The 11,344-nt window shown below is 61.3% G+C and overlaps 1 protein-coding gene across 2 annotated transcripts; it reads right to left on the bottom strand.

The window, feature by feature from the left end:
• Window positions 1-390: 390 nt before the first annotated feature.
• Window positions 391-10,773, bottom strand: GATD3 (glutamine amidotransferase class 1 domain containing 3). 2 transcript variants are annotated; one of them, XM_086676103.1, is made up of 7 exons: window positions 10,558-10,771; window positions 10,094-10,146; window positions 8,286-8,399; window positions 7,251-7,370; window positions 4,472-4,564; window positions 2,424-2,580; window positions 391-1,209 (listed from the first exon to the last, which is right to left on the bottom strand). In XM_086676103.1, exons 1-7 carry the CDS (start codon window positions 10,684-10,686, stop codon window positions 1,081-1,083), a joined length of 795 nt encoding a protein of 264 aa, XP_086532229.1. In that variant the 5' UTR covers window positions 10,687-10,771; the 3' UTR covers window positions 391-1,080. The 2 variants fall into 2 exon arrangements, with proteins under 2 accessions (XP_086532229.1, XP_086532228.1); XM_086676102.1 differs by having other exon boundaries at window positions 391-2,580; window positions 10,558-10,773.
• Window positions 10,774-11,344: the final 571 nt, after the last annotated feature.

Here is an 11,344-nt window from a genome sequence, read left to right as displayed (position 1 = left end):
GTCCACAGGCCCTGCTCTCCGTGCTCCCCTCCAAGCCCGGAAAACCACAAGGCTCATTGTCACTTACCTCTCACGGCAGCAGAGAGTGCTGAAGGGTGGCGTGGGGGGCCTGTGCCTCGGTGCCCCGTTCCCAGGCCAGCACCCACACAGTTCAGTGTCAGCTGCACCACACTCAACGGCCCGCTATGCCGACCCCCGCAGCTTTCTCAAAAGCAAATGAGGCACAGACGGACGCAATGGCAGCTGCGTGCGGGGACACCCTCCCGGGGGTCACGGGAGGCAGACAGAAGGAGGGATGTGCCACAGGGGGTGAAGCCTGCCCTGTACTCAGGTGCCGCCCTCGACGTTTCTCCCCAAAACAGAAGCACACGCACGACAGACACCGGCTGGTGCGGCTACAAGACGCTTTATTGCCCCTGCTCTGTACATCCAACACCGGCTGTTTGTTGCTCGTGGCCTGGGACCAACCCGACGGTCTCCGCCCAGCAGGCCGACCACACAGACTGGCTGCCACACCCTCCCCCCCCTTCTGGAAAGCTAGAGCCCTGGTTTGTGCTCCCGCGTGCCAGCTTCAGGAGGCCCGACACGCGGCCGTCCCGGCGTCCATTTGGGAAAGCAAACTCCCCCGGCCTCAAATGAAGCCCCCGTGTCATTTCTGAACGCATTACTCCAAGTTACAGAGTTCTCAATCACCAAGAAGTTCAGTGGCGTGGTTTCCTAATTACCAGACCCACAAACTTAAAAATTCTTCCCCCCCAGACACCAAGGACCCTACGGCCAGCCAAACCTAAGAGTGTGGGATGTTGTGCCCCAATTCTTCTCCTGAAAGAGCAGGTCCCATTTTAATCTCTGTCACAGGAGGATGTCAGCCGCCCCTGCGCCCGCAGGCACCAAGCAGGCACCAGCCGCAGGCTCAGTGCGGGCCCTGCCTGCCTCCGCCGACCCCAGCCAAGGGTTCCTCTTCAGACAAAAAGCACCTATAGACGCAAGCAGAGAATCGAATTCCTGCCGCACGGCAGGCAGCACGGGAAGCCAGGCCACTAGCTCCACCTGGTGGACGAGGCGGGGCTCACGGCGCTGTCACTTCCCACAGAGTTCTAGCACCTTCTTCACCATGGCCCCGATCCCGTCGTGGATGTGGTGGAGCGCCGTCTCGCACATGAAGGCCGGGGTCGTGACCACCTTGTTCTTCTGGTCCACGTGAGCTTCGTGCACGGAAGTTACGGAAAACAGTCACCCGGCAAGGACACAGGGGTGGCGGGCGTGAAGCGCCACCCTGACCCCCGCCCCCGCGCACCCCCAGAGTGTGCTCCGCTGCCCTTCTCAATGGAGCTCCAAATGGGGGATCCTTCCTGCCGCAGTCCCCGCGGCCAGGGTCCATGTCCCATGCCACTCACACCCCGTAACCAGAGCACACGCGTCCCGACCTCAGTGAGCCCAGCGCTGGTTTCCTCAGACCCCTCAAGGTGGCAGGCCCCCACGGGACCCAGGCCCGCCCGCAGACCTGGGCTGCACACACAGGAGCGCCGGCCCCACAGCAACCTCGTCTGAGAAACCGGAACAGAGAGCCGCTCCGAGTGTCGGCCACAAGAGGCCAATCCGACCCGGGACCCTCCCCCGACACAAGCCGAGCTCTCGCCTTGGTCGGGCAGACGCCAAGCGCTGATGGGACTGGCCCTGCCCCCTCCCTATAAGGTGCCCTCCTGGACCTACTCCAAAGGCCCCGGGGCCAGCTCCACCCACACAGCTGCTGGGCGGGCCGGCCACTCTGCGCAGGAGGGAGGTGGGCACTTAACCGAAACTGTCTGTAAGCCAAACGGCCCTCCAAGGAGAGAAAAGCACCTTCGAGACAGACACCCAGGGTCACGGTGTTGTCTCCAGCACCTTCCGGGACACCGTGCTGCTCTGTTCCTTGGGTCTGGGTCCAGGTGTGGACCTGGGTTGTGGTCAGCCCTGGCCTGAGGCTCTGTGTGCACAGTGCTCGGGCACCTGCAGGAGGATCAGGGGCCAATGAGGCCACTGGGCTGGCTCCGGTCCACACCACCAGAGGAACTTCCACCAAAGCCAGGAAACCCCCCGGTACTGCTCCCATCCACGGGCAGCCTCCACCCCACCCTGGGGCGCAACCTCACTCCCCTCCCTGGCAGGCAGCTCCCAGCCTCCCACCCAGAAAGCCATCCCCGTCGAGCCTGAGGCCGACCGCTCGCCTGACCAGGTGGCCCTGTGTGCCTGGGGTGTGCCGAACCCAGCCCGCATCCACCAGGCCGACTTGGAAACACGGCCAGGGAGGGACACGTGCCGGCATCGGACCCTACACGTGTCACGCATGTGCTCCCAGGTGCCCCCGGCAGCGCAGCTCCCGGTTCAAGAGCCAGAGGAGGGGTCCCCGGAGCCACCGCCACCCTGGCTGCCAGAAAGGATATGGTCACTCCCTTCACACAGTGCTTGGCGCCCAGGGCCTTGATGGCCTCTGCGGTCCCCGCGTAGGGCCACTTGCCGCCTTCCTCCTGCTCGTGGCCCACGGTGACCTCGACGCCGCGGAGCACTTTGGCTGCGAGAACGGGAGCGATGCAGCACAAGCTGAAGAGTGAAGGACAGGGTCAGCTCGGGACCACACGAGTGGACGCCAGGCCAGGGGGCGCAGCAAGGCACGCAAACCTCCCTGACCTTGAGGATGAGTGCCAACACTAGCCAGAGGGCCTGGCAGCTGAGAGGTGGAAGCTGGGCCGCCCGGGGCGGCCGTGGCCAACGGGGCGAGGGGTGTCGCAGGTGACACGAGCTTCCGCTCACTCCCCTAAGGGCCGCAGTCGGGAGGCACTCCCGACCAGTCGCTCCCGAGCACGGTGGTTCAGCCACACCAGACCTCTGGGCACCAGACATCACCGGCACACTGCCTGTGTCAGCGCGTGCTCAGGGGGCACACGGGCCATCCACCATAGCGGCTACGGGCCGGGCCGCCCCAGCGTGTGGCTGTTGGGGACTGCCCTCCCCTCACCCGGGGTCCACAACCCTTCCAGCCGCCGCCCAGACCTCTCTGGGCCACCGTGTTCCCACACAGGCCTCTCCTCTGGCTCATCTTCCACAGCACCCAGCTGGTTCTCCTGCGCGGCCTTTAAAGGCCCAGCGTAGGAGCTATCATAACAAGCCACGAAAAAGTATCGTCAAAACAAACTTACACAGTGCTTCAAACCCCACAGCTAACCCGCCTACTTAGAAACCCCGGACAGAAATTTCCCCCAGCCACCAAGTTGACACAGTCCCGGGACCTAGTGTCTCCAGAGTGTCTTGTGTCGTGAGCCTGCACAGACACCCGGCGGCATCAGCCCTCAAGTGCGGCTGTGTGGTCGGCCGTGCTGGTCTTGGGCTGTGGACACCGAAGCAAGCCAAAGCCATGTGCTCCGGACAGAGGCCCCTGCTGGGACCGTTCCTGCACGGAGGTCAGAGGACATACACACAGGCGGCCGAGCCACCGGGACCCCTTGCTTCCACCTGTGCTCATGACAAGCAGGGCGGGTGCTAGGGTCCCCCTTAGCGCTCAGCCCACAGAAGTGGGTGCCGCTCCAGTGACAGCATTCTGGGAGAGAGAGGCGTGGAGCATGGCCGTCACCTGCTGCCTGTCTCTTCCGAGCAGGCCCGGGACTGAGAAGGCACTGTGCGAGCAGACAAGCTCCCGACCTGCAGACCCGAGGCCGGCCCCGTTCGTGAGGAGGGGGCTCCCCGCAGAGTGACTGGGCGGGGACTGTCCTTGCCAGGCGCTATATCCCATCCAGGTGGGAGGGTTCTAACACAGCCCTGTTCACACAGATGTCAGAGGGGATCTGGAGTGCTCCCGTCTATACCACAATGAGCTGTCTTCACTGCATCTCTCACCGCAGAGCTCCCGAGGGAGTCTCTCCAACCAGCAGACCCGAAGCCGTGCACTCTGCACGCTCCGGCGCACTGACACGGACAAACACCGACCTTCGTCAGAGCAGGGGCCAGGCGTCCGTGGAAGTCGAGTCTCAGGGGCTCAGATCTGGCAACAGGGGCACCATCATGCTCCCGGTGGCAGGGGTGGCCGGCCTCACCACCTGCCAGGACCCAGGACCTCGGACCTCGACAAGAGCAAGGTCCGGTGAGTTTGGGTGTGCAGACAAGTGTGAAAGACCCAAGCACGCAATGAGCGTGCAGGCCCAGAGGAAGGTGCTGGGGAACGGTGCTCGTGTGTGACTGGCTCCAGCCTGCCCGGAGCGAGGACAGAAGGCAGACGCCAGGAGAGGAGAACGAGCACTGGAAAAGGCTGGCGGTCAGGGAAGGACTGACTGCGGAACCTCCCAGAAGCTCTCTTTCCTGTAAAGTCACCAAGTGATACTGACCTAAGCACACAACTACAGAGTTTTCCGAGCTGGAAGGTGCCTAGGACGCCCTGTGAACCCCTCAGCGAAACAGGCTTTCAGGACGGTGCAGCCCTGCACTCCCCACCCCTACGTACCCGATAGGCTTGCCGGCCTCGTGGAACTCCTTCAGGACGCGCTCCACGTCTTTGTGGACTCTGCAGTCTTTCCCGTCCACGGCGAAGGTGCTCCTAGCACGAGAAGAAGCCTCTCACAGTTTGGTGTCCACCAGCCTGGGGCGCCTCCAACCCTACCCCGCAGACGTTATGTGTGGCTCTGCTCCCTCCCCAGCACCCGCGACAAGCAGTTCACGTGTGTGTCGTGTGTTTTGTACAATTACACGTACGTGTTTTTTTCTAACTTTATGTCAGAAAGAAGCAAAAACGGCAGCAGGGGAGGGCAGCAGATGCCACAGCGAACCGAAGGTGACAGGTGCGCAGGCCGTGGACCTAAAGCCAGCAGGCCCTCCACTGACCAGGTGAGAGGCACAGGTGAGACGACACACGGCTTCTGTCACTGCAGCGATGACCGCGGAGGCGTCCGGCGTGGCCCCCCTCCTACAGCCGGCGGGTGTGCACCCGCACTGCTCTGGGAGGCAACTGGTCACACCCACCGAATCCCAAAGTACACGCTCCCTGCCACGAGCCCCGTCTCTGGGCTGTCTGCTCTGCACACGCGGCTCCTCCGTCCTGGGAGGTCCACGGCAGCGTCACAGCCCCGGGACCGGACAACGGTGGGCGCGAGGGAGGCGTGCCACCTGAGGGACTGCTGCATCCTCGGGGTGCGTGCATGTCCAAACGCAGCCAACTTCACTTTTTTTTTTTTTTAATGTTTTTATTTATTTTTGAGACAGAGAGAGACAGAGCGTGAGCAGGGGAGGGGCAGAGAGAGAGGGAGACACAGAATCGGAAGCAGGCTCCAGGCTCTGAGCCGTCAGCCCAGAGCCCGACACGGGGCTCAAACTCACGGACTACGAGATCATGACCTGAGCTGAAGTTGGACGCTCAACCGACTGAGCCACCCAGGGACCCCACTTTTTTTTTTTTTAATTTTTTTTTAACATTTGTTTATTTTTGAGAGACAAGCGGAGCATGAGCAGGGGAAGGGGAGAGAGAGAGATACAGAATCTGAAGCAGGCTCCAGGGTGTGAACTGTCAGCACAGCGCCCGACGCGGGGCTCGAACTCATTAACTGCGAGACCATGAGCTGAGCCGAAGTCGGACGCTCAACCGACTGAGCCACCCAGACGCCCCTCAACTTTACTCTTTAAACACGTGTCAACTGTACCTCCAAACAGCTTTCAAGACAAAAGGGGAACTGGAAACACGGTGTCCATCAGAGCTGGGTCATCTACCCAACGGGATCTGCGTGTGTGGCTGTGAGGTGGTTAGAGGGCCACCGACAAGCCACCCCGTTGGCGGAAAACACAAAGTGCACATCACTGAGCTTAAGACACCTCTACCTCATTAGTTTAACATGACCACGCGTATGAACCTCTGGTGGAGGAAACACGGCCGGGCAGGAGCCTGAGGCCCCACACGAGAGGAACCCGGTTCCTGCTGTGAACTCGCATCCCCAGCGAACTAGCCTTCCGCGTGCACCCTGCACAACCGACAACCACAGCAGCTGCAGCCTCGGAGACCAAGGACACGGAAGCCCGCCTGACTTCCAGAAAGGTTGGGAAAAACAGGGCAAGCGACCATAAGCCACAGCTTCCCCCAGGAAGTGGGTTCAGACAACAGCACTGACCCAAGGCCGCTGCTTCCTTGAGCGCACAGACACGGACCCACCGACAACCCAGCGCGCCTCGTGTCTGTTTGTAGTTAACCGAGCGTGGGTGGTCAATTGTGCCGGGGACACAACCCCGACAGACCCCCAAAGTGCCCTCATCCTCAGGGAGGAGCTAAGGGTCACAGATAAGGCTCGTCCTCCCGACGAAAAAACCTCGGTCTGGCAGAAGAGGAAGTCCAGCCAGCAACTCAGGCCGTCCTCTGCCATCTACTGCCGAGAGGTGCGTGAAGGTGGCAGTCGCCTGAAAGGCTGGTTTTTGGAAGACAAAGTGGACAGGAGCGGGAGGCACTGCCACGAGGGGCTGGGAACGCAGGGCTGGGATGTGGACAAAAGCTGTTCAGATGTCTGCAGGCAGAGGGGAGCCACCAGGGGTCAGCGTACACATCAGGGAACCTGACATCTGGCTGCGGGGCACCCACAGAGCCAGCCAGGGAGCTGCTGCACCGCCGCGGGGGGGGGGGGGGGGGGGGCACTGGCCAGCCAAGCCAACAGGGCGAGGGCGGCAGTGAGCACGAGGACCCAAGGCAGCTGCTCCTCGCCACCCCCCCCCCCCACCGGCTCCGGCTTCCCACCCACAACGGCTGTGCCAAAGCCACCTCGGAACAGATGTGCTGGATGGCGAGGCCAGTGCGCAGAGAGCTTCCGGGATGCACACAGAAAGAGGATCTAAAACCCACAGGACATCAGGCCAGAGCGAGCCCTCCCGGCTGCAGATCTAGTTACCAGGGTAACAACCAGAGAGCAAAACCTTTCCACTTGGGACCAGCATCTGAACGGCCCATCAGAACAGCAGCTTCACACGGACACGGAGACCGGCAGGGCACAGGGTTAGATCAGAGAAAGCCCCTACCCCTACCCCCACCCCCGCAGCAGCAGCCCAGGAGCATTCTGGGAGAAGTGACAGAAAAAGCACGTCTGGCTAACTGTTGACCTAAGCCCCAAGCTACGCCGGTTCCTTGTCACAGACCAGCTCCGTGCAGCCCTTTGGAACCTGAGATCCCCAACGGCTGCTCGCGTCCCCACCCCGTCTCCGTCCCCGGCTTCGCTACAGGTGAAAAGCGAACACCCCAGAGACCCCACACGCACAGGTTTTTGGCGGCTCCGAAGCCTCCAGGGAAGATGGCAGCATCGTGATCCGCCGCGCTGAGCCGGGCCAGGTCGGTGATCTTGCCGCGGGCGATCCTTGCAGACTCCGTCAGAACGTTCCTGGGAAAGAACACAAAAGAGGCCTGCAAACTTTAGCCTGCAGACTACAAAGGGGGGGGGGGGGGAACACTATCACAGGACAAGAAAACATGTACTCGGGCCAGGGAAGTGCACCAGCACTTGCACTCAAGGTCAGGACCTAGAGAAGGTGACACGGCCATTTGGAGCATCTGGAGTGCTCAGAACTGGGGACGGATGAAAGACAGGACAGAGCAGGGGAAGGCCAAGGTGCCGCACAGGTAAGTGAAGGAAACCAGGGTCAGCCACAGTAGGCGCCGTGCCGTGTTCCCCCAGGCCTTGCAGCCAGGACCAGTGTCCCAGGCAGAAAAGAAAGGGGGGGCGGCTGACACCAGCTCCCAGGAGAAAGAGCGCCCCCTGTGTGAAGCCAGCGGGCAAGTGTGGCCGTCCCTGCACTGGAGCAAGACTGGAGGAGAAGGAAGGCTCTGAGAGCACAAAGACCGCACAGGCCTCAGTGACAGAAACACCGTTTCGAGCCAGCTCAGAGATCTGGGGCCCAAACAGGTGAACACGGCACGAGACCCAGCTGGGAGGCACAGCCTTGACCAAAACAAAGGTGGGGGGATGACTCTTGATCTCAGAGTCGTAAATTCAAGCCCCACCTAGGGTATAAATAGTACAAAAAAAAAAAAAAAAAAAAAAAGTAGAAGTGGGTCAAAACAAAGATAGGAGGAACTTAGCCGGAATTTTCTATCCTTTCCGTGTTTTGGTAGGCATTAAAAGATAACAACAGCACGACCACAGGACAGCCTGAGGACGGGGGCTCTGAATGACTGAGTTCAGAACTCAGAGCACAGGCAGAGTCCCCGCCAGGACAAAGCCACCCAGCATGCCAGCTCTCAGGGAGTTTGTACCAGGCCCGTGCCCACATTCCAGGACGGAGGAGCTGGATCACACCTGGTCTCGCTCTCAGAAGGCTGCCCCTTGGTGTGGTCAATCACGTGCATCTGAGGGACGTCAGGAGCAAAGATCTGGACCTCAGCCCCGCCACGACTCAAGTGAACCAGTACCCTGCATGGAAGAAAATCACACAGAACTGAAACATGCCCAACCCAGCTTTACCTCTTAGAGTGTTTCTACAAGCAGGGTTTTTGCAGAGCGCCCTGCAGAAGTCTCTCGTGCACGTTAATATCCTACTTTACAAAAAGTTATAGTTGGCCTGCCGATGACCCAAATGGCCACAATCCAGATTCGCTGTCCCTGAACTAGCCTGCAGAGCCCAGCTAGTCCCCAAGCTCCCTTTACAAACCGGGGTGCAGGGACGGGTGATTTGACTGGTGTCCCAGGCTGGACCCCAGGCTGCTTCAGGGTGGTCCTCCTCCCACAGGCCAATCAACGCAGCCCTCAAGGGTTTGAGGGGGGCTTCCGGTCACGACACTCGCTCTCTCCCGCCTCTCCCATGATAGTCACAGGACTGGGAGAGAGATATGCAGGTCTCCCTGAGGGCTGCTGTGTGCCAGGCACAAGTCCAAATCTGTCCCAGACACGGGGCTCTCACTGTCCCCCTTTCAGAGGAGGAGACATGAGGTGGGTGACCCGGTAGAACCACCCTGGGACTCAGGCTCTCGTCCTTGTAACCTGCAGGGCTCTCCACACAGGGCTCCCTTGGCCCACACCCCGGAGTTTTCACGCAGCCCGCCTGCTTTCTCGTGCCCCTGCTCCGAGCCCCGCTCTGGAAGCTCTCCTGGCCCTCTGCCACCTGCCAGCTCTGCCCACTCCAAAGCCCACTCCATGTCCAGTGCCCACACCCGCACACGCAGGCAGGTGCAGGATGGGGAGGGGCCTCAGGCTCCTCTGGGTATGCTCGGGCCCTGCACTTGGGAGGAAGAGGTTCCCCAACCATGACCTAACTCTCCCTGCCCACCGACTCCAGATCTGACATCTACCAGTCCTGCTCACAGAAGCCTTTCATAAAAAGCCACACACTACTAACATCTGACAGGTTACATCAAAAACACCATCCACAGCTGAAGGTGCCTCGTGCCTCACAGCCTTCTTTTAAAAACTTTTTAATGTTTATTTATTTCTTGAAATAAACGCAAACCGTGAGCGGGGGAGGGGCAGAGAGAGAGAGAGGGAGACACAGAATCGGAAGCAGGCTCCAGGCTCCGAGATGTCAGCACAGAGCCAGACGCAGGGCTCGAACCCACGAACCGCGAGGACATAACCTGAGCTGAAGTCGGAGGCTTAACCGACTGAGCCACCCAGGCCTTCATCGCCCTAGAGTCATGATGACGCAATCCGACCTCAAAGTTAACCATGGGTGGGTGGGGCACCTGGGTGGCTCAGTGGGCTAAGCGTCTGACTTTGGCTCAGGTCATGATCTCGCAGTCTGTGAGTTCGAGCCTGCCATCAGGCTCTGTGCTGACAGGTCAGAGCCTGGAGCCTGTTTCAGATTCTGTGTGTGTCTCTCTCTCTCTGACCCTCCCCCATTCATACTCTGTCTCTCTGTGTCAAAAATAAATAAACGTTAAAAAAAATTTTTTTTTTTTTTTAAATAAAAATAGAAGTTAACCATGGGTGTTAAACACGAGATGTATTCCATGGTTGTCTCTGAGTGACAACGCTACAGGTGGCACTTAGAGAACTTATCTGTGGCTCCCGCTGTGTGCCTCCCCGTGCCTGGTGGCTAGTTTCCTCTGCCTTTCTAATCAAACATTTCTCCAAATGGCTCAGGAAAAGGCAAAGGGTCCTCCAGGGCTTACGCTGAGGCCTCGTGGAGCTCAGTCCCGTCGTAGACTCCGCATCCAGACAGCACCTGCGGGACAGCGCGGGGGGATGTCAAGGGGGACTCCACCTAGAGGCAGCCGGCCAGGGGGAGGGGCGTGAAGAAGGGACTTGCATGGAGAGAGGTAGGGGGCGGGCCTCGGTGGGGTGGCGGTGAGGACCATAAGAACCGCCGCGGGCAGAGGTGGAGGGCTGGGGGACGGCCCGGGGGGTGGGGGTGGTGGGAGTGGGTGGGGGTGAGGAGGGCCCGACCTTGGGAGGGGGAGGGGAGGGGCTAAGGGAAGCGGGCCTCGGGGGGGGGGGGGTGGGGTGGCGGGTGAGGAGGGCCCGACCTCGGGGGTGGGGGGTGAGGAGGGCCCGACCTCGGGCGGAACTGGATGGGAAGCGGCCGTGACCTCTGGCGGCAGCCCCGCCCCATGCCCGCCCGCCGAAGTCCGCTTACCAGCGCGACCCTGGCCCGGGGCCGCGGCGCGGAGCTGTGTAGGGCCACGCGCGGGGCGGGTGCATGAAGCGGCGCGAACGCGGAGGCCGCCGCCAGCCTGGGCGCCACCAGAGCCCTGACCACCGCCATGACTGCGCGGGGACAGTGGGTCGCAGGGACCAGCGACCGAGGAGGCCTGAGCGGAACGAGCGTGCTTCGCGCCTGCGCACAATGCGCCCGCCCCGGCCCAGACTCCCGTGAGGGCGCCGGTGGGCGGGGCCGCGCCTGCGCACCGTCCGCCCGCCCCGGCCCCTCTCCCGCGAGTGCGCTGGTTGTCGTCTGCGTGAGTCGACGCAGTAGCGTGTCCCGCCGCCCGGGGAGCTGCTGCTGCCCTGGGCTCGGGGTCCCGGACCCCGGGGCGGGAAGCACCCCCTTCCCAGCTGGGGCGGGCTGTGGCACCCGGGTCGGGCGCGGCTCCAGGCCGATAGAGAGTCAGACTCCAGACTTCGTTATTGTCAGCACTCTTGGGAGCAGCTCCTTGATGGCGAATAACCCACGTTCACATTTCAAGTCGTCTTTTCGTGGTGTTTGACTCGGGATCCGGATGGGAGCCCCCTCGAGGCTCCGCCTTCCGCATTTCCTGCAAGTTGAGCTTGGTTGGAAAGGCTCCCCGGGTCGGTTTGGGGCGAGGATAGCCACGGGGATGTCTGTTTTCTGCTGCAGGCGCGCGCTGCCTCGGATGCACAGAGTGTCTCCATGCGTTAAATCCTTGCTGAGTGGGGATAGCAGGACTCTTTCAGGTACTAGC

This window comes from Puma concolor, chromosome C2 (assembly GCF_028749965.1).
Source record: "Puma concolor isolate L17-30 chromosome C2, mPumCon1.1.hap2, whole genome shotgun sequence".
Classification (NCBI taxonomy): domain Eukaryota; kingdom Metazoa; phylum Chordata; class Mammalia; order Carnivora; family Felidae; genus Puma; species Puma concolor.
This window is presented reverse-complemented; position numbering and strand designations above follow the sequence as displayed.